The sequence below is a fragment of the Botrytis porri genome (assembly GCF_014898465.1).
Source record: "Botrytis porri strain MUCL 3234 chromosome Unknown BPOR_020, whole genome shotgun sequence".
NCBI lineage: Eukaryota > Fungi > Ascomycota > Leotiomycetes > Helotiales > Sclerotiniaceae > Botrytis > Botrytis porri.
This window is the reverse complement of record NW_024066094.1, coordinates 370,077-393,912: the sequence shown is the minus strand read 5'-3', so window position 1 is coordinate 393,912 and position 23,836 is coordinate 370,077. Positions and strand designations below refer to the sequence as shown.

General features: G+C 41.3%; 5 protein-coding genes across 5 annotated transcripts; 2 read left to right on the top strand and 3 right to left on the bottom strand.

Moving 5' to 3' along the window:
- Nucleotides 1–5,381: 5,381 nt before the first annotated feature.
- EAF01_011247 (uncharacterized protein) lies at nucleotides 5,382–5,561 on the top strand (the record flags this gene model as incomplete). Its single annotated transcript, XM_038919504.1, has 1 exon — nucleotides 5,382–5,561. One exon carries the CDS (start codon nucleotides 5,382–5,384, stop codon nucleotides 5,559–5,561), a length of 180 nt encoding a protein of 59 aa, XP_038765018.1.
- A 1,202-nt stretch (nucleotides 5,562–6,763) lies between these two features.
- Nucleotides 6,764–8,552, top strand: EAF01_011246 (uncharacterized protein). The gene is made up of 2 exons (XM_038919503.1): nucleotides 6,764–7,611; nucleotides 7,747–8,552. The coding sequence occupies exons 1-2, from the start codon at nucleotides 7,175–7,177 to the stop codon at nucleotides 8,249–8,251; spliced, it is 942 nt and encodes a 313-aa protein (XP_038765017.1). The 5' UTR covers nucleotides 6,764–7,174; the 3' UTR covers nucleotides 8,252–8,552.
- A 1,899-nt stretch (nucleotides 8,553–10,451) lies between these two features.
- On the bottom strand, nucleotides 10,452–12,445 carry EAF01_011245 (uncharacterized protein; the record flags this gene model as incomplete). Its single annotated transcript, XM_038919502.1, has 4 exons — nucleotides 10,452–10,705; nucleotides 10,934–11,114; nucleotides 11,228–12,004; nucleotides 12,173–12,445. 4 exons carry the CDS (start codon nucleotides 12,443–12,445, stop codon nucleotides 10,452–10,454), a joined length of 1,485 nt encoding a protein of 494 aa, XP_038765016.1.
- A 1,528-nt stretch (nucleotides 12,446–13,973) lies between these two features.
- EAF01_011244 (uncharacterized protein) lies at nucleotides 13,974–17,301 on the bottom strand (the record flags this gene model as incomplete). Its single annotated transcript, XM_038919501.1, has 2 exons — nucleotides 13,974–14,517; nucleotides 14,582–17,301. The coding sequence occupies 2 exons, from the start codon at nucleotides 17,299–17,301 to the stop codon at nucleotides 13,974–13,976; spliced, it is 3,264 nt and encodes a 1,087-aa protein (XP_038765015.1).
- A 4,149-nt stretch (nucleotides 17,302–21,450) lies between these two features.
- Nucleotides 21,451–22,594, bottom strand: EAF01_011243 (uncharacterized protein; the record flags this gene model as incomplete). The annotated part of the gene is made up of 4 exons (XM_038919500.1): nucleotides 21,451–21,603; nucleotides 21,664–21,814; nucleotides 22,070–22,190; nucleotides 22,369–22,594. The coding sequence occupies 4 exons, from the start codon at nucleotides 22,592–22,594 to the stop codon at nucleotides 21,451–21,453; spliced, it is 651 nt and encodes a 216-aa protein (XP_038765014.1).
- Nucleotides 22,595–23,836: the final 1,242 nt, after the last annotated feature.

The following is a 23,836-nucleotide window of genomic DNA, read 5'->3' as shown; positions in this document are numbered from 1 at the left end:
AAAATCGATCGCTGAGAAAGATATGCAAGAATCGGTATCATATTTTGCAATTTTTGAAGATCACAAGACTTGGCAGGTTGGAGATGGATCTCTTTATTTCTTCTCTCGATGCATAGATGTAATACCAATTTCAAATGGGAAAAAAACGATTGTGTATACACTTTATTAACTCACTAACGCAGAATAGAGTATGAGGATGTCCCCGCCTGAAGCTCTACTCAACAAAAGTGCTTGCCGCTCAAATGATTAGTTAGAGCTTATGGTAATGTCTACAGTGGCACTCCTTGCTGGATCCGGGCTGTTAGTATGCATACATTTGTTCTTGTAATCTCTGCCCCTGCAACCAGCGTTGCAAAACTCCCATCCTATCCTATCCTTGAATCAAGGATAGGTAGAATAGCTTCAACTTGAAGGCTAGACAGGATAAGAATATATGTAGAATTCCTAGGATATAGTAGAATTTTTGGGGCTCAGGACAGGATAGGACGGATAAGAATGATTAAAAAATCTATGTAATTTTTAATTATAATGTAACTTATGGTGAACCGGGTCATATGGGGAACCGGGTCACAAAATTCAATTCTCTTTATATAATCTTGTTCTACAAGCTATATATTCATCCAATTCTAATTCTAAATTACTTGAACTATTTTCTAACTTTTCTTCTTCAATCTTCTTTTCTAATTCTTTAATTAAATATTTACATGATTATTTTCGTAGCTTTTTTCTTTAGGTTTTTTTTTTACTTTATGTATTATTTTTAGTACTTCTTTATTATTAAAAACAAATTAACCTTGTAATTTAATTCTTTTACTTTTAATTCTTTTTTTTTTTCAAATCTCAATTATTTCCTAAACATTAACGAATTATTTCCAAAGTAAAACTATTTTAGCATTTTGAGATTCTACAAGTTTAGTTATTCTTTTAGTATATTAATGAGTTAATAATATAAGAGAATTATTATCTATTAGAGCTTTATTAAAGATCTAATTTGCTTATCTTAGCTTTGTTCTATTTAGAAAAGAACTTCTAAGTATAAATAAATCTAGATTTTGATTAAAGGTTCTTATTTGTAAAGTAAAAGGTTGCTAAAAGGAATTAAATAATAATAAATCAAGTACTTTTCGTAAGGCAAAAAGTACTAAACTAGCTTCTTTCCAGTTAGCTTTAATATTAAAAGAATTCAATGCTTTTTTTCTAATATTTTGAAAAAGTTTTATTCATTCAGCTCTTTAGATTTGCTTTACATTAGTTCGAAAATATCAATTGATCTTTAAAGTATGATATCGTTTTATTAGCCTATATATTACAATATCAAATAATTAAAGTAAGTGGAAGTAATAAGGAGGTAATATAAGTAAATTAATATCCTTTTCTATATAAAAAATAATAAAGCTATTTATAATATAACTTGAATAACCATTTATAATCAAAAGTTAAGATCGATTATCTAATACTTTTTTAAATTCTAATTCGAAAATCCTTTTTAGTTATTCTAATTTATAACTATTTGAAATCTATTTATTTGTATTAATAAAGAATTATTAGTTTTAAGGTATATTCTTTAAAATCTATATAGAATTTGTATTCTAAACCTTGAAAATGATTATAGGTGATAAAGCCTTTTCAGCTATATTGATATATTCAAATATAGTTATTTATTCTTACTTATTAACTGTAACTTTTCAATTCGATTTCTGAGTAGAATTAATTATAATATATATACTTTGAGTACTTCCAACTTCAAATCCAATTTCGTTTATATTATATATATCATTTAATTTATATTTTCGTTTAATAAAACGAATACAAAACATATCAAATCAAATTTGAATATTTTCTAATATTGCCTCTTTAATCCAATTAAATTCTAATTGATATAAATAGTATGTTTTAAATTTTGAATATCGTTTTTGGAATCTATAGATTCATTTATAATCTATAAATGGAATTTCTATTGAAATAGGAATTCGAAATAATGTGATCTGAATGTATCGAAAACGAATTTTGTTGACTATTTCCTTTATCAATATAGTGTTACGGGAGCTGCCTCTAGGGTCACGTGGAAGTGTCTAGAGATCTCTCGAGGTGGTTTAGACTAGACTTCAAGTAGGAATTCAATAAGGTTGGTAACTGGTTGCAATTCTCGTAACTATAGTAATGAAACTAATGATTGTTCTTGAGCACGAAGCTCTACATTATAATGAAACTCATTCCTTTATATAGACCTTCCTGCTCTACGAAACCCATGGTTCTGTTCTACTTGGATCCCTTGGATCCTAAGCTCCAAAGGCTCCAACGTCCTGTCACATGACACTCGTCACGTGATCCAATGTTACCCGTCGTAACATATAGGTGTAATAAGGAATCCAATAATGATAAGTTGTAAAATCCATTATATAAGAATATTTTCTTTTACATTTGAAAGAATTTGAATCATTTCATGGGATTGAGTATATAATTTCCTTCTAGTGACTCTAGCTATAAGAATTGACTTAGGAACTTCAAAATACTCTATAGCCTTTCTAATTGATTTAAATTCCTTTAATTGAAGTATAATAATAGTATTCTATATCTTCTTTTCAATTTGAGAAAGTGTAAGAGGTGATTCAATATGTATAGTAAAATTTGTTAGGGTTTGAAGTCAGTGATGGGCTAAATGTGACCCGGTTCCCCATATGACCTGGTTCACCATAAGTTACATTAATTAAAAAATAAAGTATTTTAGAAGTTCAATAATGTTGAATTTATTTTTGCTATCATTTTGAGTGAATAAGCTTTTCTTTCTTTTTTCGATTGGCTTTAAACATGATATAATATTAGTAAATTTTAATTTTAATTTTTTATATTCAATCAATATCAATCGTGCGATATCACCTCTATCCTCCCATCAGGATGAGGATAAATAAGGGTTTTTTAAAGGATAGGAAGGGAGAGGAGTTTCAGGAAATTCACAGGATATAGGGCCTCCATTCTAGGCCTAGGATAGGATGGAAGAGGAGGAGGATGGGAGTTTTGAAACGCTGGCTGCAACTAAGAAGGCCTTCGGACCTCTTTTTTCATTGCAATCTGCTAGCTGTACGGTTGCTCTTCTCCATCTACTGGTCACCTCTCAGTGGCTATATGCATTCGGAGACCTAGATGGTTCTTAAGATTGAATAGTCTGATTCGTATCTATACAACTACCCAGTTTGATTATATGAGTCCGTAAACGGAATGCAATCATAGGCTTATACGGCTAAACCTGAACGCAATTCAACCCCTAAGCAGCATGACGAGGGAGTTTGGAAAGGAAAACTCACGGGAAGACACTGTGAAATATTGAGAAAAAGCTACTGGCCAAGGAATGACATTCCTCGTTGTGTTATTCAGAATATGCAAATCTCAGTCGTGATTTCCTGATATCCCAGCAACCTCAATATAGTGATACCAATGATCCGCAAGTTAGCCCCCCGTAAGTTTTCGATTCAAAATAACATAGCAGCAATCTGAATATTACATCAAGTTACCAATCCGTGCCCAGAAAGGAGGTGGCTTTGATTTTGACAACTAGCTACAACCTTCCATATATAGACCTGTTTACTAGACTTAAACTTACAGAACTCTCCTCGTTTACTGTGACATAGACAAGAAAATAAGCTGTCACACCAGTGAATTTTTTCTTTGTAGATAGGGGATATGCTATCACAATTCTTCTATGCCCTCGAGTAATCTCGTTGAACTTGTATTAAGCCTGCGACTCTCTCTCTCTCTCTAGTTCTTTTCCATTTATTTCATTATCAAACTGCTATTAATAATTTTGGGAAACTACCAGTCCCGTCACAATTAATCATAGTCTCTCTCTTCTAAAAATATCTAATACATCACTACTTCGCCTCAAGAGTGGCTACGAAATAGCTTGACGTGAATTTCTTGAACGCGAATCTCATGGTGAAACATTCATGCCAAGGTGTAGTACTGTTGTTAAGAACCTACTGCACAGACATCTTGGAAGGAAAATTGGACTCTGTCATCCCGCTCGACTATCTGAACAAGCTGCAATGAGTCAATTTTACATGTCCTTCTGAGGCTGTCCGTATCATACGTGGAAGCGTATATTTTTAGGTCTATATCTATCGCTTGCAGCTTATCCCATTCATATCTTGTACCGTCAGTATCGAACCCTATATTGGATCTACACAGAAGAAAATCCAAAGAGAACCGTCATGGATTGACGGCGGCATCTTGTATCTTCAACGGTACGTGATCAATCTCAATCTTGATATTTAATGCTCTCGACAAAGCCACAGGAGTTCATATATACCCATGGCTTGTGCGCTGCTCCGCATCACTGAAGATCCTGACCCTTTCAAGTTTCTTCATTAACAGTTTCCAAAAGTATGTATACAAGCAAGCTTTAGCAACATTTCTCTACATCTGATACGGAATGGGTTACCTTCCCAAAACCCTCATCATATCTCTACAGCATCCCACAAGGAGAACATATTGATATAATATTGTAGGCAAAGGATATACCGGTCTTAACAGCAGAATTGTATCAACTCGGTCAGATGGGCTTGAAAAACTTGGGGCTTCAACACCAAAGGCAGTACGAAAAAATCACAATATCGAAGAAGAGGCCCTCGCGCTCCAGACTAAGAGATCCCGCTCACTTTCTCTACAACATGAGCTGACAGTTAATCCGATCTCTAGTAAGAGAGTGCCATCAAGGCGAAGTCACTTCTACAAAAAGCTCTTGAAGGTTTACCACAAGGGGATGGGGGACGCCGCCGCTATGCCACTTCCAGATGAGGATGATAAGAACTAAATGACGAAGCAACACTTCAGGCCAATATCAGAGGGATAGCAAGCATGAGAGCACGGTGGTTGAATTCATTTGTACATATAGTAACGAGTTCTTGGCATTATATGGCTGTTCATAGGAGAAGCTTGATTACAAACAATAAGAGCTCTTCTCACAGGATGTAAAATATGATAGCTTTCCTCATCTTTTATTTGTGATACGTACATGCATGAGCTTAATTTGACATGGATCCAATAGCTATAGGCTACAAGGTCAAATGAAGTCAACTAACGCCTCATCATATGATACCAGCGGGAGGAATCGGGTATTCATGGAGGGCGAGACTGTCGATTTCACTCGAAAGGAAGCAAGTGGATGAAAATATCATTCGTTATTACATAATAATTTCCGTGCCACAGGGCACAGCCACCGCCACACATGGCACATAAGAAGTGCTGAGGTCTTCATGGAGAACCTTTTCAAGCCAAATTTATTCATCATACAGCCACTACATTTATTCTCTAATACTACAAGAGATCATTGCCAGGCAGAAAAGACAGAAATCATACTCTCAATCATTCACCACCCCTCACACAAAATGCCATCCTTCACCGAGACCCCCTCATCCACAGCCAATGCGGCCCCAAACACCACTACGGCTGACACCTCAAACCAATCCACAGACACAGTACACAAGACCGAAGCTCAACTAGAGGCGGACAGACTGTACGAGGAAAGAATTGAGGAGGAGTATGCTAAGAGAGAAGGCGGTGCTTAGGATGAACAGGAAGACGTTAACATGGAGAGACTTCTCTGCCACGTTTCTTCAGTGGCAAACCAGGAATGAAGTGGCATCTGGGAACTATCGAGAGGGGCAAGCAACGATATTGGAGGATCAAGATATCTAGAGGATCCTGCACACATATAGCATTAATGATATCACGTCTCTCTTTATGCAACTCCGACATCTTTCAAGTGAAATCTGAATTATTACATATCCTCATGACCTCGGGCCTTTCGGAGTTACGGAGTGAGACCCCTCGCATCTATCTCGGGACCGTACTTAGTCTGGCTATAGCATTGCAGCGGTAAGGATATATGAAAATTCAATGCAGAAGAAAAATGTTCTAGAAAGCACGGATATGTCAGCCTTCTCGGCCCATTTGCGAGCCCGTCCCTTACGGCATAGAAAGCTTGAGGTTGTATGTATGACATGAATATTTTCAGCCAATCCAGTCACGGATATTGTAATAAAGCCGTTGAAACGGCCAATGAAACCACGGATATTAGCAACCAAGACGGGGTTACAGAGAAGCTAGCTGCTAGACATTTGACAACGCGGAGGTTTGCACTTGGATTCGAAGCTCCGGGTTGATCAAAGCGTCTGTGTTATGGACCATGGTGGACATTGGTGGTGTGGTAACTGGGACCATGCACCACGGAGTCAAGGAACCAGAGCAGAAAAAGTTTGAATAGAAATGAACCGTTGAATGTGGAAAAGGTTTGGATTAGAATGGAAAGCAAGAAAGCAAGAGAGCAAGAGAGCAAGAGAGCAACATCAAATTCAGTGCCGATTCCTGGTAAGCCCAAAGAGAGATAGCGGTAGGAGATATCGCAATCCCCAATTGAATGAAGCTTTTCACGCCTCCATATCTACATTTTCATTGACTGTACAGCACCAGTATCGTATGGGTATCGCTATCGAAATGAAATATTACATTCCATTCTCTCAACTCCTTCAGGATAAGTGCAATCAGACGGAAATACTCCATGCACAAAGAAACGACCAGGTAGGAAGAAACTAACCAACAATTTATTAGCCCCATCAACCAATCGACCAATCATCGCTGCGATATTACCCACGTTGGACGAATCAGAATCGAGGTAATTAATGGTCAGCAAGACCCTCAAATATTCAAACAAGCTTGGAAACCTTTGAATGAAGCCCGTGGTCCAACTAACAAACCAACTGAGATAATCCTGGAATATAAATACCTAGTAGCTTCCAAAAAACCTAGGTAGGCAATGTCATCTAGATTATAACTACCACCAACCATACCATCCAACACATATAAAGATCTCAAGTGTCCTCCCATTTCCGTTCTCATTCATAAGCCAAACCTTACCCTGAAAATCTGTCACTTCATACACGCTCAACCAGAGGTACGAAACTATCAAACAGTGGAAAAGATCAAGAATCAGAACAACCTCCAATTCGACTCCATATTGATATCAAAACCATCTACCTCGTTTCCCTTAAAAGTACAATTGTAGAAGATACTAGGTAATTACTACATATCTTCGTTGAATGACATTACGAGTCAACTACAACGTCTCCCAAGAAGAAACCCAACATAACTTAAGAGCCACACACCACCACCAACCGGAATCATGGTTTTAGCTGTCCTTAAAAACATCTTTTTCTATCAATCTGTCACTCCCAAATCGCCCAAACCAAAGCGAGAACGAGGAGTTCCAAAAATCGATTTCGTTACATCTAGACAGCCTCTCTTACCAAATAGCAACACAATCCACAACATCGAATCGGTCGACGGAACTCACGATGATGATGAAAGTACTTTGGATTTAGAATCTCAAGATTCTAGATCAGAAAAATCCTCGAAGAAGAAGGGATGGAGAATTGACGCGAGAGTTATTTCGGATGCAACTATTGGTTTGAGTGATGGGTTGACAGTACCATTTGCATTGACGGCTGGATTATCGGCTTTTAATGATTCAAAAATCGTTATAGGGGGAGGAATGGCCGAGTTGATTGCAGGGGCCATTTCTATGGGATTGGGTGGATATCTTGCTGCTAAGAGTGAACTGTGAGTTTACCCCACAAGTACATCCAGCAAAAGAATGAAGTTATCATCAATGAGTCTGCCTCCACAGCAGTGGCCCCCGGAGGGCCAACGGAGTGGCATCAAAGTTGAGATCAGACTGACTAATAATTACATTAGTGCATCATATCATGCTACACGAGAAAAGACTCTGGAACGAATCGAAAACGATCTTCAAGGCGTCTTAAACGATCTGATGGAGGAATATGAACCATACGACTTTCCCAAAGAAGTCATCACCGGTCAATCAACTCATCTTGCTCAAATGCACCCAGAGCTTCTCACCGACTACGTAATGCAATTCCAACATTGTGAAGAGGAACCCGCTACATCCCGCGCTTTTACATCTGCTCTTACAATCTCGATGGGATATTTCCTCGGTGGTTTGTTACCTTTATTGCCATACTTTTTCGTATCCACGGTTGCCGAGGGATTATATATCTCAGTTGGGGTTATGGTGATAACACTATTTGTCTTTGGATATGTCAAAACGGGTATGATAACAGGATTCCAAGCGAAGTGTATAGGAGGTAATTGCTGGGGTGCTGCCGAGATGGTTCTCATTGGAGGTGTAGCGGCGGCGGCTGCGATGGGATTAGTGACATTATTTCAACCCGGAGCGTAGATGCGAGAGGGGATTTGTCGGTCGAAATTATGGATAGGCGAATGGGATATGGTTGAACGAATTTATGAATTGATGATGGCGTTCAATGGATGGATTTGGTAAATCAATTATGGAAGGAAAATGGGTTTGGACGGTGGCGTTCAAGGAAAATACACTCTCGAGAATATCGATCGAGTGGTTTTATTCCTCTCTGTATCTGTTCATGAATAGGACAGCTGTTTCAATAGCATTGGGGTTGGGCAAAGGAATATTCAATCAGGCAATCTTGAACAATCTATATTAATTCCATTGAATATTTGCCTATAAGAAAATCTTGCCATCAGCTTGAATAAAACCTTTGTTCCTTTTCGCTTCGCTTAACATACACATATCCCATTCTTAGCAGAATGGGACATCCGATTTGTACGAGTGTACGATTATTCCCCAAGATCAGAGAACAGCTCAAATCACCATCTCTGATACTATCAGTCAGTAAGATTGAGTCATTGCATCTCACCAACATATTATTCTTTCCTCTTCTCATCCCATTTGTGAATTTTTCGAACTACACACCTTCCATTCTCCACCCTTAAATGAATACCCATCCCTCTTTCTCAACCCTAACCACAGTTTCATCAACACCCACCCACCCAACCACTACACCCACATGTCCCCAGCCAACTTCGAAAACAAATCGATTTCTCCAAATTGAATGTGTGAGAGATATGAATAAACACTGATGATGTCGATCGAATCTTTCCTTGCATAAGCTGTTGTGTTGTATTGTGTTGACTATGAAATGTGCAGTATATCAATTGTTATCACCATTTCCGATTTGATAGGTGTATAAGCACAGGAGGGTGAGAGATACCAAGCCCAGAATGATATTACAGAGAGAGCAGAGAAGAGAGTGCGCTACTCCGGCCTGAGGAAGTTGATAAATTCCGTTCCGGTTGAGCTGGTAGGAGAAGTTGATTTCATGAACCTGCTATAGTGTAGATGGGGATTTGAACGGTAGGGAGAGTAGATGGTAGGGTTATAGAGAGAGGGATGTTTGTCTGTTCGTTTGAGGAGAGAGAGGAAAAGAGAAGAGAAGAGTGGTGATAGTGCTGGAGTACTCATTAGTTATTAATTTACAGAGGGGAGATAGACAAAGCGATTATTTCGTCGGTGGTGAGGATCTAATGTTGATAATGGGAATGTCAGCAACGAGAATATTTTCACATGATTACCGGTATTCGTGACTATGAAAAAATAGTTTCTCACAAAGTTTGTGGCATCGAAGGGAGATCCTGTTTGCTCGGGGTAAGATTTTCACGGTTCACAGGATAGACCTTTACGCACCTGACTACATTTCTCCCACCTTCTTGTGCAACCCAAGTCACATAAGAGCACGGTATCGCACTTCCATAACTGCCTCCAATCTAACAAAATAGCAGTCAACGATAATAACAAACGAACGAAACCTTATCCCATAAACCAGAATATTCCCAGCCAAACCAAACCACACCATAACATATGCTATGACACACCCGCATCAAAAAAAAACTCAGCTCCCGTATCAAAAGTACATGCACACTTTGCGGAACAGGTGCAAATTTACTGGTCAAGGTTGTGTTCATGGCAGGCAGGCAAAGTATCTATAATCAAGAATCAGAGTATCACTGTATTAAAACCAGTCCCGATTGGGAGCTATTTTCAATGTTGTAGAATTATTTATGGAATACCTCAAACGAATAATTCTCTTCGACTCGCTCACAGTCATTGCGTCTTTCCTAGATCAGGCCGAAGTGGCAGATAATAGACTGTTTGATTCCTCATCAATCATACAGAGACAACAGTAATCAGGATTAGCGTTCCTATGGGACGAGAGAGGTGATACATTCTGATAGTACTTGGGATCCAGGTATGATTTCCAGATATCTGGGGATCTCAGAGAATGACTGCCTTACTACAATAGATAGCTAGGAGTGCAGTTACATCATAAACTTGAATTGTGCTCGCTAGTTTACATGGCAACATGACATTGCGATCGCCATCCCATAGTTTTATTTTTGTTAACAGTATTGCTCGAATATACATGTGAAGGCTGATGTTCGCATCAGTTGAACAGATTATTACCAACTATTCGTCCGTCCCATAATGATTCCAGCCATCCTGACATACAAATCAAAGTCAACCACCCCAGAAAAAGCCAATCGGTCACAAATGTGGCATCGCACTAAGCTCCCATCATATAAATGGCTCGATTGTCTCCATTAATACCCGCGTTGCAATGAACGGTAGCCTCGTCATCGATTTGTGCTTTCTCGCCAGGAATAACTTGACCATCGCTGGCCACTGACCAGCAGCCAGCTCCCCTACCACCAATCGGAGCATATCCCACACCACGCTCCATTCTGAATCCCTCATGATGGTCCCTAAAAACGCCCTTTATTCCACACCAAATCCGCTTTCTTAATCCTTGTTTGACTCCTAAAGGCAACGCAGAGTAATCTTAGTAAATATTCCTGGGATAACAAACAAAGCAACGTGAAAACAATGCTAAAACCGACTAATATCATTCAACCAATCTCCCAAGCCTCGCTGCTTTTTCACTGTCCATCAAATTCTCCAAGCCCACGGTAATCTCCTCGACCTTCCCTTCCAGGTTAAGCTTCTCCTTTATCTCATTAATTCTACCAGAAACTCTCTCAAGCTTACCATCAGTCGTCGAGCCTGCATAACTAGTGTGGCTCAATGCATTCGCCTGGATCATCCAAGCCTTGTGACCCAATTCGATCAGCGTTGGTCCGAATTTAGTCAGTAGTTCTTGAACTATTTCATTTGTTGGCTCCTCCTTGACTAGACCCAGGTTATCTGGACCTCCAAATGTGGCATAAAACTGTAGGTAATCAGTTAGTTGTGTTGATAGAATTAAGATTCCACAAAGGGCCCATCTCGCTAACTCAAGGGCAAGATGACGTAGTATGATAGCCATAAAGTTGACGAACTCACCCAGTCTTCCTTCCATTCCTCAATAGCCTTGATTGCCTCTGGATGATTGATTTTAATATCTTTCGCAATCATGTAGAAACTACTTCTTGTAGCATGCTTCTTAACAGGCTTGAAGACTTCAACCTTAGCAAATTTCGAGAATGTATACAACATGAATGCTGATTGCCATGTATCAATCTTGTGTAATAACATAACTAAAGTACCTCCATTGTGCATCCTATTCATGGCAAGAATCAGTTGCGAAGTTTGCAATCGCACTGTTTCCTTGTTAAGGTTGGCATTGTAGGTGTCCTTAATGCGATCATGCGTACGAAGCGTCTTGCCGTCGGCAAACACAAGATGATATTTGATAAACATGAAGGGCTTGACATCATCAAACTCCGACTTGAAATTTTCGGGGATGTTTTTACCTTCTGGACAAAACTCCCTGAACATTGTAATATCATGGTATCTAAAACCGTGGAGGCGTCCCGTGTCGATTATAACTTTGTGCCCACCAAATTTAGGGTCCAGTGTGATGGCATATGCTCTGAAGCTATTGCGGTAATCGAGAGCCGCTGCAGTGTAACCTCCAGGTGCCATGCAGAGATCGAGTATGTTGACCTGACCATCTGGGACGAAAGGTATGTTGAAGATACTGTGAGCATCGTGCATCTCCTCTCCGATTTGTTGCATCATCTTGTAAAATCCGCGTTCACCCTCTAGTGTGGTTGAGTCGGCACGCTCTCGTTGTTGTTTGAAGTGCGCATCGCCGTCTTCTTTGTTGTCATGCCATCCCTATACGCGCTGATTAGTGGCCACACATGAAATTTAAATCAACGAAGTGAAGAAGAATAGCGAAAAGGCTCAAGTCAATGGTCTGTAAGTCAACGCGTGTTGTAATCAACACAGCACAAGATCATACTGAAGCAGTAAACCTTAGAGAGTTAACGAAAAATATCTTACCCTGCTGCGGAGCTCCACAACTCTCTTGCACTCCTCATCCGACAAAATCAAATAAACCTTCAACATTTGTGATGCCTTCGTGGGTCTTTCTCCGTTGGGACCATCACGAATGTCCAAATTATTTGATGCGTCTTCCAGGGTGAGACCGAATAGCTCTTTTGCGAGATCCTCGATGTTCAGATTTTTACCATTATCCTTCAAAGCAGCTAGTGTTTTCTTGAAGCTATCAAGCTCACTCGAAATGAGAAATTCATTGTTGGATGGAGGCTTCATGATTCAAAGGAAACTGTTGATGTATATCAACAATTGGTGTAGTTGTTGGTGGTGAGACAAATATTTGAAAAGACGTTAATGTTTGGGAAAGAAAAAAAAAGGAGTGGGAGAAATGAAAATTAGATTATACAAGAGAATAAAATAAACCTCAAGTTGCTCTTGTTTCAATGGCAAAGATTTGTTCTTTTATTTTGTTGTTCACTGACAAAATAAACGAAAATAAAGTGAAAGTTCGAGGGGGGAGAACCCTCTTGGAAGATGAATAGCTTTATCCGGATTCCGAAATCTTCTTTTCTTGGAATCAGATCAGCAGTGTAAATTTTGTATTTCATAAAGTTGAATTGGTGAGAACATGTAGGATGAGGTGTTAAGATTGTTCAAAAAGAGAGCAAGACCACTCGAGATTGTTGGAAACTGTTGAAAAGGTATTGGGCATCCAATGTGATGGTGCTGTTGATACATGAACTTAACTGGTGTATTAAGGGACAACTTGTAAGAACTGATTGTTCTTGTGAGGTTCTTGATGGGGGGAAGGGAGATGAATGGTTGAAGTATTACACTGAGATCAAACAAAGTTCATAAAAAGTTTCTCTTCAAGACTTGACAAACATGGAAGGCACGTTAACAACCAACTCACCAACCTCGATACACTACTGCTGTTGCCATTTTGAGTGTTCAGCATATCATATCACAAGAACATACAAGCCTTGCGTTGTTAAACCCTTAGTTCGTCAAAATCACACGACATAACATATGTCAACACTTCAATCAAATATAAGATAGAGCTGCTGTCAAATTTTCTATGGTACAAAGTAGCAGCAAATTTTGTGTTTTCTATCTCATGTAACAAACTATGGGTTGGATACCTCACTCCTATCATTCAAAAGAAGAGGATGCAACATTCAATTTGTATTCGCGAAATACGCATGCCAAAAGTGTAAAAGCCATTTTCTGTAACCATTAATCGCGTGCATAAAACCCAAATTTTTCTCGTAAAAAGCAATGCGCCCGACTGACAACATGTCTGTCGAAGACTTTTGGTGGTGGTGAAACTAAAAAGTATGCCGTGGCTATGCCAGAATATGAACATGTAAAAAGCAAAACATGAATGAAGGAGAAAGCCATATCATTCGTCATACCCACCCAATACTCTGCCGAGAAAAAAAAGGTTGAAGCTTCGTAGCTCAAGTTGTAGTTGATGCCCAGAGATCTCCAATCCTCTGATAGCTCCTATTAAACGCCGTAGAAACCACATGTCAAAACTCGTAAATACAGTCAACGTAAGTTGTTCAGATCATAATATCTGTATCGCTACATGTCATACGAGCGAAAGCCAACGTTGCAGAATTGGAGCGATGAACAGTCGTGCCACGTTAAGGCGATTCATAAGATATGGGGCTAATTGGTAAAAGTGATATAGGTAGAACATAAATGTCAAACCACGCACGTAACTTTGAGGTCGGTGGCCAAGCATGACTCCAAGCTACGAGGGTATCGAGACAGAAATCAAGAAGATTAGGAAGGAAATTTATTGCTCGAGTAATTCCTTCAACTTAGCATCCAGTAGATTGTCGATCCTCTTTCGGCTCTTCAAATCGAGAGCACCGTTGCGTAAAGAAGTTCGAAGTTTTGCAAATGCGGATCGCTGGATTGGAGAATCATCGCCCTTGACAACATCAACATAATGTCCGGCTAAGACTTCGTTGATAGTTTTCTTTTTGTTGTTGAGGGTTTCATCGTAATAAAGAATCAATTGCTCCATTCCGGTAGAGGCGTTGTTACGGCTATCCTCAAGTGCCAATTTGCGAAACTCGTAGTACATGCCTGGATTGAAATTTCTGCACAAAAAGTGGGCCCAGAACTTGTAAAGAAGCTCCATGTCAGTGTGAGTCTCACCAGGCTGACTGGCTTCTCGGAGTCTGGTTGCTCTCTCACGGAAGATGGCATATTTCTCAATGGTGTTGGATTCGGAGATCGCTGCTTGTCGTCTTTGATCCTTGACCCACATGACTGTTGGGGCATTGCTGTAGTTTGAATGGGGAGACATTGCCCTCAAGTCACCTTCCAAAGAGCTAAAATGACACGAGTTAGAATGGCAAATCAACGTGGAAATCTGGGTGGCATGTAATTGTTTACCTTTCTTGTGGATTTGACCCATTGACCAATGGTCGACCTTGGCGCTCTTCGGACAACTCCTCATTAATGGACCTACCATCAATTGACCCATTGGAGAAAGTTCTTGAAGATGAGCTGTGGTATGGGTGTCGGGCGGGTCTTTGATCGCTCGTCTTGCGAGAAGATTGTGCAAACACTAAGTTTAGATCCTCGATTTGTTCATCAGTGAACGTGGTTTCTGGTGCTAAAGGATCGGGCGAAGGGACGGTGTTTCCGTTTAATGGTAACAGGCCAGGAGTAAAGTTAGGGACGGCAGCTGAAAGTGGTGTCTCTTCGTGATAGTGGTTATTGTTGCCATTGGCCAAAGGCGCTTGAGTGGCTCCGTTCCCATATCTCACAAAGTCATTTCCACCGGGGCTGAAGGCTGGCGAGCCTATCTCTTGACCTGGCATCATCATTTGGCCCATATGGCTTGGTGGTCCATGGTTATCGCGAATAAGTGTAGTTGGCCCATCATTGTGCTTCATTGACTCTTCTCTTTCCTCGGAAGGCATGACCCACTGATCCCAACCATCGCGTCTTCTAATTCTATCCACGCCATCCTCGCCCTTGACTATCTCTATCTCCGTAGACTGTTGACAAGCGTATCTCAACATATCAGTATCTGATGTAAGAGACTGGATTCTCTTGAACCCGGCCACAAAGTGTAGAAAAACAAATCCTTGAGAGTCCATGTGTTTCCGCAAGAAGACGTCTTTGCAAAGATTGTCTATCGAGAAATAATATTCCAGTTGCATCTTCACCATTGACAAAACAGTAGCAGACTGGCCGTCAAAAGGACCGTAGGGCATAGCACTCATGGTTTGCATTGGTACATAGTCGTACATGGTTTGAAGAGCTGGCATCTGTTGATTACCATTCGTATAGCCTCTTGGATACATGGCAACATTTGGAATAGATTGTGATCTCGAGCTACCGCGGCCACGGGAAGAAGCTTGTGCGTATTGGTGGCTGAACGGTCCTTGAGGTGGGGGACTGTATGGTGTTGAGTTTTGACGTCCTTGGTAAGGAGGAATGGTGTTATGACCACTGGCAAAAACATGGCCATTGGTGAAGGTAGTGTGAGAGCCTCTGCCACGATAACCTCCACGGCCTCTTTCTGCTCGACCCTCAGCTCTCTGATCCTTGCTTCCATTTTTGAACTCAGAACTTCCGGAACCATCATTTCTGCGGTCACCAAAGCCAGATCTTGCAGGGAATTGTCCTTCGCCAACACCTTGTCCTTTTTGATTGGTTTGATTATCCTTATCGGTTTGCGGAGAAGTTGAAGTTCGCCCAGTGTCAGTTGGCGATCCAGGTTCATTCTTGTTGGCACCCCCCTTTGATTTCTCTGCATTTGGTGTATGCTTGCGTGCATCACGACTGACTTCATCTTCATTTGAAAGTCTCTTGGAAGAGTTTGGTGGAAGTGATGATGATCTGACCCCACGTTTTTCGGTTTCTTCACCAGATTCGGCAGGCTTAGTGGCGCTTCCTGGCAACTTCTCTCCAGCAGTACCATTTGGTACATGACTGGTACGTCCACCCTCACGACCTACACGAGCACCACCTCGTCCTCGACCACCTCGAACAGGTAGCGGGGTATTGAATGTGACTGATGGAGTGTATGGTACCGGGACCCACTTCTCCTTCGTCCTTGGTTTGTTGGAGGGATTCTCATCCTTTTCATCCTTCTTTACTTTGTCTTCCTCTTGAAGCTTCCGCTTCTCCTCTTCCAGTGCAGTTTCCGGTGTTGGCCATGCCAAAGAGTCCTCGACTGGAGGGGGCAAGGAAGTGGCAGCACTCCTATCTTTATCTTCAGAGCTCCTACTGCCTCTTGCAGGTCGCTTGGATGAATCCTCCTTTCCCTTGGTCAGACTATCTGGACCTTTCTTTTGGCCCTGCTTTGAGGTAGTATCTTTGCCAGTCTGGGATGCCTTTTCATCTTCAACAGAAGCCTTTCCCTTTCGTCTAGATTCGATACCTTTTGGAGCTGTAGTGGAACTTGAGGTTTCGCCGAAGGAGTTTGCTGTTTGAGGTATTGACGGGCTCGACTTTGTCTTTGCGGCTTGTGCCACCTTGCGCTGCTCCCAGAAATTCACAGCCGGAGGTGGAGCTGGCACCAGAGGAACCTCTGGCACTTTCACTTCTTCCTTTTCTTTCACTTTCTCCTTTTCTGCCTCCTTGTCGTCCTTCTTTTGCTTCTTGGACTTTTTAGATTTTCTGCCCTCGATCACCTCCGGGGTAGGCTTTTCTTCTCTATTTCGCCCAGCTTTCTCCCATCCTTGCTCAGAATCATCCGCAGCTACATTCAAAGCGAACTCCTCCTCCTTTGGTATTGTTGCATTCGAAGTAGCAACCACACATGGCGATTCTGGAATGGAACCTGCGCTTACTTGTAATGTTGGGTTCGCATCTGTGTTTAATCCAACTCCTAGCGGATCACTCTTACTTAGAACTTCGGTGGAACCATTGGTATTTCGATCTCCGTTTTCAGATGCTGCTGCCCCATTCACCGACGCTGAAGGTGTATTCGATACGGAATTCGATTCCTTAGCAGGTGTGCTGACACCAGAAGCTGATGCCTGACTTGATTGCATAGCGGAATTTGCAGTTGAAGTTACGCGACCTTTTGCGGCCATCGCATATGAAAATGTAGGCGGGGTAGGGGTGCCCTCGGATTTCGATGTTGCCGATGACATTATGAATTGTATCACACAAAGTATGAATCTTTCGCTCAATCAAGCAAGTCCAATTCTTGCGAATGGGTACCTGTAATTCTTGAAGTAGATACACAGAGGTGACTAAAATTTCACCCTCAGTATGGACGTCCGGAGAGGTTGACTCGACCTCTCCGCACTTCTATCCCGATGCGCTGATCAGATATCACGTCTCAAGAAATATCGAAGCGACTCAGTACAGACCGCGAGAATGGGGATTGGGAAGATCGCTGCTGAAACTTTGTTTGTGGTGGATGAGGGGTATCTGCTTGAATGTGAAGACTTATTTCGTCGCGCAAGTTTCGCAGAGTATCGAAGTCCAAGAAATCACCTGAAGATGTCAAAGGGGAATCAAGGACCGATGTTTTAACAAGTTTCGACGTTTTATGAACTGTGGGCAGTGACTCGTGGAACGAAACGGAAGATTTGTTTGATGGCACAGGTGGTGCTGGCGGCAACGCGAAAGTGAGCTCGAACAACTGAATGGAAACTATGATCAATTAGAGAATGTCAGCTGTATGATTCCAACATGATATGACCAATTCTGTGAATCAATATGACATGGGACGCAGCTTCTTCGAGTAGTCTGATCTGCAATGGCGCAGATGTAAAGCCGCACAAAAGTAAAAGTCATAAGTAGAACATCGAAATTCCCCCACGCACCTTTCGAAGAGGATAGAAATAGCAGAAGATCAATCCTGTAAGATGAGTCTTTTACTATTCCAATCCAGAGAAAATAAGCCAGCAGTGATGTAAAATCCCCAGTGTTTGACAATGTATTACAGTCAGTCACTGTCTTCTTTGCCTTTGAAATCTTATTTGGAGGTTGTCCTTCTAAATACAAAGTAAAGATTTTTTTCTTTGGAATGGAAGGGTAAGTATTCAAATGAGAGAAGATCTTTTTCTTCTCTTCACCACTTTTATGAGGAGAGGTACCAAATGGGGTCGGAAAGGAAGACGTTGAAGGAAGAAAAAAAAATGGAGATTAAAATTGTGAAGGCAGATTCTTTAGGGTTGAAAGGAAGGGAATAATAATTTTTGTTAGATTCGGTATTTAGTGGATTTTAATTTTCTCGGCTGAGAGATTTAAGTGTTAAGTCTAGTAAATTTCTATGATGAAGGCTGAACTGAACGGCTTCACGGAAGGTCCTGGTATGAAAGTTCCGTTGGTATGATTTTGGATTTGAGAGAGAAACTCACCGCAACAGATGACTGGTCCATCAAGTCGGATTTTTGGGGGGAAGATGGCTATGGGTGATATGGATGGAATGTTTAGAAATTCAATTGAACATACGATGTAGTATGATATTGATTTTTCCCTGGATTGGGATATCGTTACTACTGCAGACATCTCGGGTTCTGTATGTAAGTATGTGAGTGTATCTACCCAGCTTATTACCTTGATATTTGGGTGAGAGACAACAGAACATTCATTCAGAAAATAACTAGATATCTACCAGCTCTAGATATTACCTCGAGGCATATTATATATCCATACATATATATACATGCTAGGTATATCTGTAAACTTCGGTCTCTGGGTGAAATATGGATCAATCATCAATCATCAATCATATCATATCATTCCATTGCATCACCTAGGTACATTCACTACATGCGAATGTACCCGGCTGTGCATTGTACCTACGTAAGCTCAAGCTACCTGGTAGGTACCGGTAGTTGATCAATCATTGAATGTTACTCGCGATACATTGTGCCCTCTGTGAACCCCATCAGATCCAGTTCAACTGGTGATAAACAGCCAGCCGGTCACTGGTAGCCAGAGAGAAAAGCCTTGCAAACTTCAAACCATACATCCGGCCCTCTATTCACCCCTCCTCTTTCCTATCAGTGCCCATCTAATCAACGATATGCCCACCGTAGAGCCTACCTAGGCACTCCGTCGTCAGGGCTGTAAACCCAATATGAATAAGTATCTACATTACGATGACCCGTACAAAAATGGCCCTTTCAACATGATACAAGTTAATCACGATTACTACGAGCATAAACGCATGAGACACCTGCATCAATGTTATCGTGTTTCATTAATCACTACTCTATGGTCGAAGAACTCAAATTTGGTTAAACGAGCGTGCGAACAATGACAAAGTTGGTATCTTCACTCTCTCCTACAAACTTAAACAATGCCTAGTACCGGTATCTTTACCTGCATGAACGAAGTCAATCTCTTTATTGTATTGAATTATATTGCTGCTCATGTACTGGCATTATTGTCATTACTGGCATTATTATCATTTCCTGCCATTATTATCATTTACTGCCATGACTATTGCTATTCATCAATAATAAACATCTGAAGCCATCCCGTGATAACAACACTTTGGTAGGTAGCCGAAGATAACCAAATATACTTCCTTCCCTTCTTTTCCCTGCCCTCATCCCCATTTTCCAATCCAGCCACAATGTAATGAGGGGTTGAAAATCTTCATTCCATTTTGTCAATGTCAACCTAGGTGATTTCCTCTTTCTCTTACCTGCATACAGAGTGGATCTGTTTTCCCACCTTGCCATTGGAGAGGCTTGTTTGGTGACTCTCTAAACCTTCTCATTTCTCTATTCTCTATTCAACCTCACATCCATGAACTTCCACTTACCCATCTTTCATTCTTCCTTCCCCCACAAAAAAATCACACACATGCCGTACATCCCTTCCCCGAGAAATCTGAAACCAAAGTAAGTTCTTACATACGTACTTACTCCATACATACTTATTCGGTACTGTGTATACAGTCTGTACTGTCTGTACTGTCTGTACTTACAGACAGCACGGAACGGAACGGAGTATTTGGACCGGAACTTCGGTATCGAAATGACCATCTCGTAATCAACAAAGCTGGATCCCGCGCCTACAAGAAAAAACAAGCATCGCATCCAAAATATGTTGGGAAGGTGTGCGGGCGTATAATAAGTCAGTGTATCCACACAAAATAACGACCCCTCCATTATCTCGATAATGGTATCGTACTCCACCTGGTCATCGCCACCGTATCATTGATCGTATCTGGCAATCATCATGCCCACACCCGCCCCCCTCATTCTGGCCCATTTTACCAAGGTGAAAAAAATTCATGCTGTCGAATTATGATGATCGATCTTTGCATCTGATTGTCTGATTGTCTGATTCAAAGAGTCCAGCAGCCCTATGGAGAGAAATATAGGCTACGCACTACACAAGCGGTGAATGTACGTAGTAGACCTGTGCGAAGGAGTGGAAACAGATTGTGAGTGGATCTTTGAAGTTACAACATCTTGAACTTATACGATAGCGAAAGCACATACACCTATGATGACTACATTTATATTTGTACTTCATGATTCAGAGTCCCAAAGCCATCTCATTTCTTTCTGATTCAAACATGTCAAGCCATCTCATTTATTGTAAAGTAACATCTTCACGATGATGTTATTTATATCCATCCGTGCTTTATGGTTCAAACTTTAAAGTCACCTTACATTAGTTACCCTACCTTCGCTACCCTATCTATTATGAAGCAACATCACATTACCAAAATCCAGACCGCAAGTCGATGCAATCTTCAGACGAAGGAGCCAACTCCGAAATGTTCATTCGTAAAGTGCAAATCCCAATCACCGGGTTGCCGAACCCCACACTTTCTTCACGATATCTCCCCTTTCCCCGTTTTCGTGAAGCCAACTATCTAATCTGCAAATGACGGCATCTGAGATCCCTAATTAATGAGCGCTTTTCCTTAAGTGTAACCTCCGCGCCAGCGATACATGTCCTTTTGATCGACTCGCATACGCTTGCAAGCATTTGGGAGATCTTGTGTCACTATCGTCTGCAACCACTCCTCTTCCTGCATATACGCAGGGAGAACGTCGGTACCACTACATAACTCGAGAGAACTTATTATGTCACGTCCTTCAAACGAGATGCTGCATGCAAGTGAAAGGTTACAAAAGCTTCTCTTCGTTCACGGAAAACTTCCGACATATCCACATCATTTGATACGTACATTGATTGGTACACTGATACAAACCTCATAGAAAGAGACGCCGAGATAATCACTCCGGCATGAAAAATGGGTATGTGCTAGATCTACAAAATTGCCGCTTCAAAGGAATGCCTGATTTGACTCCGCTGCTTTATCCCGACATCCACGCAGCTGCTCTATTAACTCCAAAGTTGGTCGCCAGTCGAAGACCACTAGAACCCATCGGGAAATAGCTGACCAGATACCAAGTCAAGCAGATTATTTGAATAATCGCCGAGATCAAGGTCAACGGCTTGCTTCGAAGCTACACACAAGATTAGATTATGAGAAGATGGTGTGAAGAAATATCAATGTAAACACTTACGCCTAGACTGAAATATAGGGTCAACGCGATGGAACCGAAATAAGTCGCGGTAAACGGAAGGCGTGGCGCTGATATCAGGTGGTTCATGTACGTCCACGGGCCCATCATCGCGGCCCATGATGCGAGGAATAACATTGAACCTAGGGTCCATCTAGATGTCACACGCTCCAAGTTAGTTTTGAGGGTGTAGATGTATATATCTTAACTTCGTAATCCTTCAAAGTCTTAAACCATTCATAGATGCTTGAGTAGTATCATGACTGATCGACAAACTTTAAGCTCCATACGCAATGTCCGACGCGTAGTTGCATAGACGCATATTGCTATAGAATTTGGAGTACTGCCGCTCGTATTTGACGAAACTTGCAGGACATGTGTTTCAGATGGCAAGGAAAGTAAGACTTACAAAATCGCAAACTTGGTTGGAAGAACGATCAAGTACGGGAATAGGACGAAACAAATGACAAAACAGGCCAATGCACCGATATTAAACCCAGCAAATAATAGGAGTCGATCCCACCTACTCACTGAGTATAAGAAAATCAATAGTCAGTCAGCCTTCAAATAAGCAATTTTTGTAAGTAACACAAGAAGACAGTCAAGCCACACTGGTCAACGACGCCACTGTACGTCGCACCAGGTGGCGGCGGATGCAGGGACAGTGCAACGTGTGGGGAAATGAGAAAGTTAAGTAGGTTGACTTACAGGCAAACCATCCTTCTTCTTCTTCGCGGCGATTTCGACCAGGTAGAGGCGCACCCGCACCCTCTGTGGTAGGCAGTCGAACATAGCCACTATCTCCAAATGGATTCAGCGATTTAATTGAGGATAATAGGCCACCGGTCTGCTGAGCAGTATTGACGGGTAGGTCCGGGTCGCGACGTGACCAGCCTAAGGAATTCATGGAATCTCTGAAAGAGGAGGAAGCCATTGTCGCGATGATCTTTCGGTAGTTATAGCTATATGTAGTACTGATGTTGTTTTTCCACCCCTGTCATTTCTTTCGCAGATGCCGTGAATGTTCAAGATTAGGTAGGTAATTGATCCGAGTTCAAGAACCTAGTTAAGAGATGGGCCGAAGAGATGCGATCGATTCGGGGTATTTTGTTGAAGATAATACGGCCGTTTATGTCCTACTCAGTATAATTCGTCTGCAGGTATGTCGTGCGTTAATCGACCTCGTGGAAAGAATGCGACTGGTTTCTTTGCAAATGTTGAAAAGGGGTGTCCAATGACCTATTCAACGGACAGGGTTTTGGTGGAATAGAATATCTCTCTGCAATGAAAGATCTCCTCGTGATCACTCTAGAGGCTCTTGATGATGAAATCGAATAATGGATGTCTGATGAAGGTGGGATCTGAGGACAGTTTGTCGCAGTCAGCAGGAATGGGGTGTGGTGGTATAGCTTCTAAGGATTGATCGGAATGAAGAGCCTTAAGCGCTCTTTTAGCTTTGGGCTCCAGTTGTATGCGATAAGCCCTGGTATTTTATTTTAGAATTATTATGGTGGCTCGGGTGGGTTCTTTTTATCGCTGATGGTGGTGGAAGAGTCAAGTTTGGGTGTAGGTGGTATTGTTGATAGGCAATCATGGGAAAGCTTATGATGATGGGAAGTTGTTGCTTTGACGCTAAAATATCTCACATAATATGCCGCTAGTCGGCAGGGGTTTTGAATTGTACCGGTACACAGACGCCCTAGACGAACCAGCCAGTCCAGTTAATGAGTGACAAGAACGATTTAACTACTATAATCAGGTCACACAGTATTCAATTCACCTAGTAGCGTATAGTGTAGTCAGATCTAGTGAAATCTGAATCTATGGAATTAGAACTAAGGGGAAAGACGCAACTGTATTCTATTATACATTTACGCGCAGGAGGAGCACGAAATATCTGTATCCGAAAATAGTATTGTGGCACAGTCTTGGAGTACATATCTACCTACATACAGTACGATGCATAGTAGCCTATTCCTCTTCAGGGCCATAGGAATCCCGCAAGTCTTGCATGATTCCCTATCTCACATACCTTATCGAGCTTGCGTATTAGCGTGTGGTTCAACTTTGAGACATTCAACCCTCCATTGCAATCTTTTTGGGCAAGGTAGCAAATACCGGACATGGATCAATAGATCTGATTAAGGTTGTAAAGATGCAAATGTAGAAGCGAGAG

What these genes read in the sequence shown, in the direction of transcription:
- EAF01_011246 (XM_038919503.1), top strand. Translation starts at nt 7,175, where the DNA reads ATGGTTTTAGCTGTCCTTAAAAACATCTTTTTCTATCAATCTGTCACT. An exon ending in CTTGCTGCTAAGAGTGAACT is followed by an intron (nt 7,612 to 7,746) that starts GTGAGTTTACCC and finishes TAATTACATTAG; the next exon opens with TGCATCATATCATGCTACAC.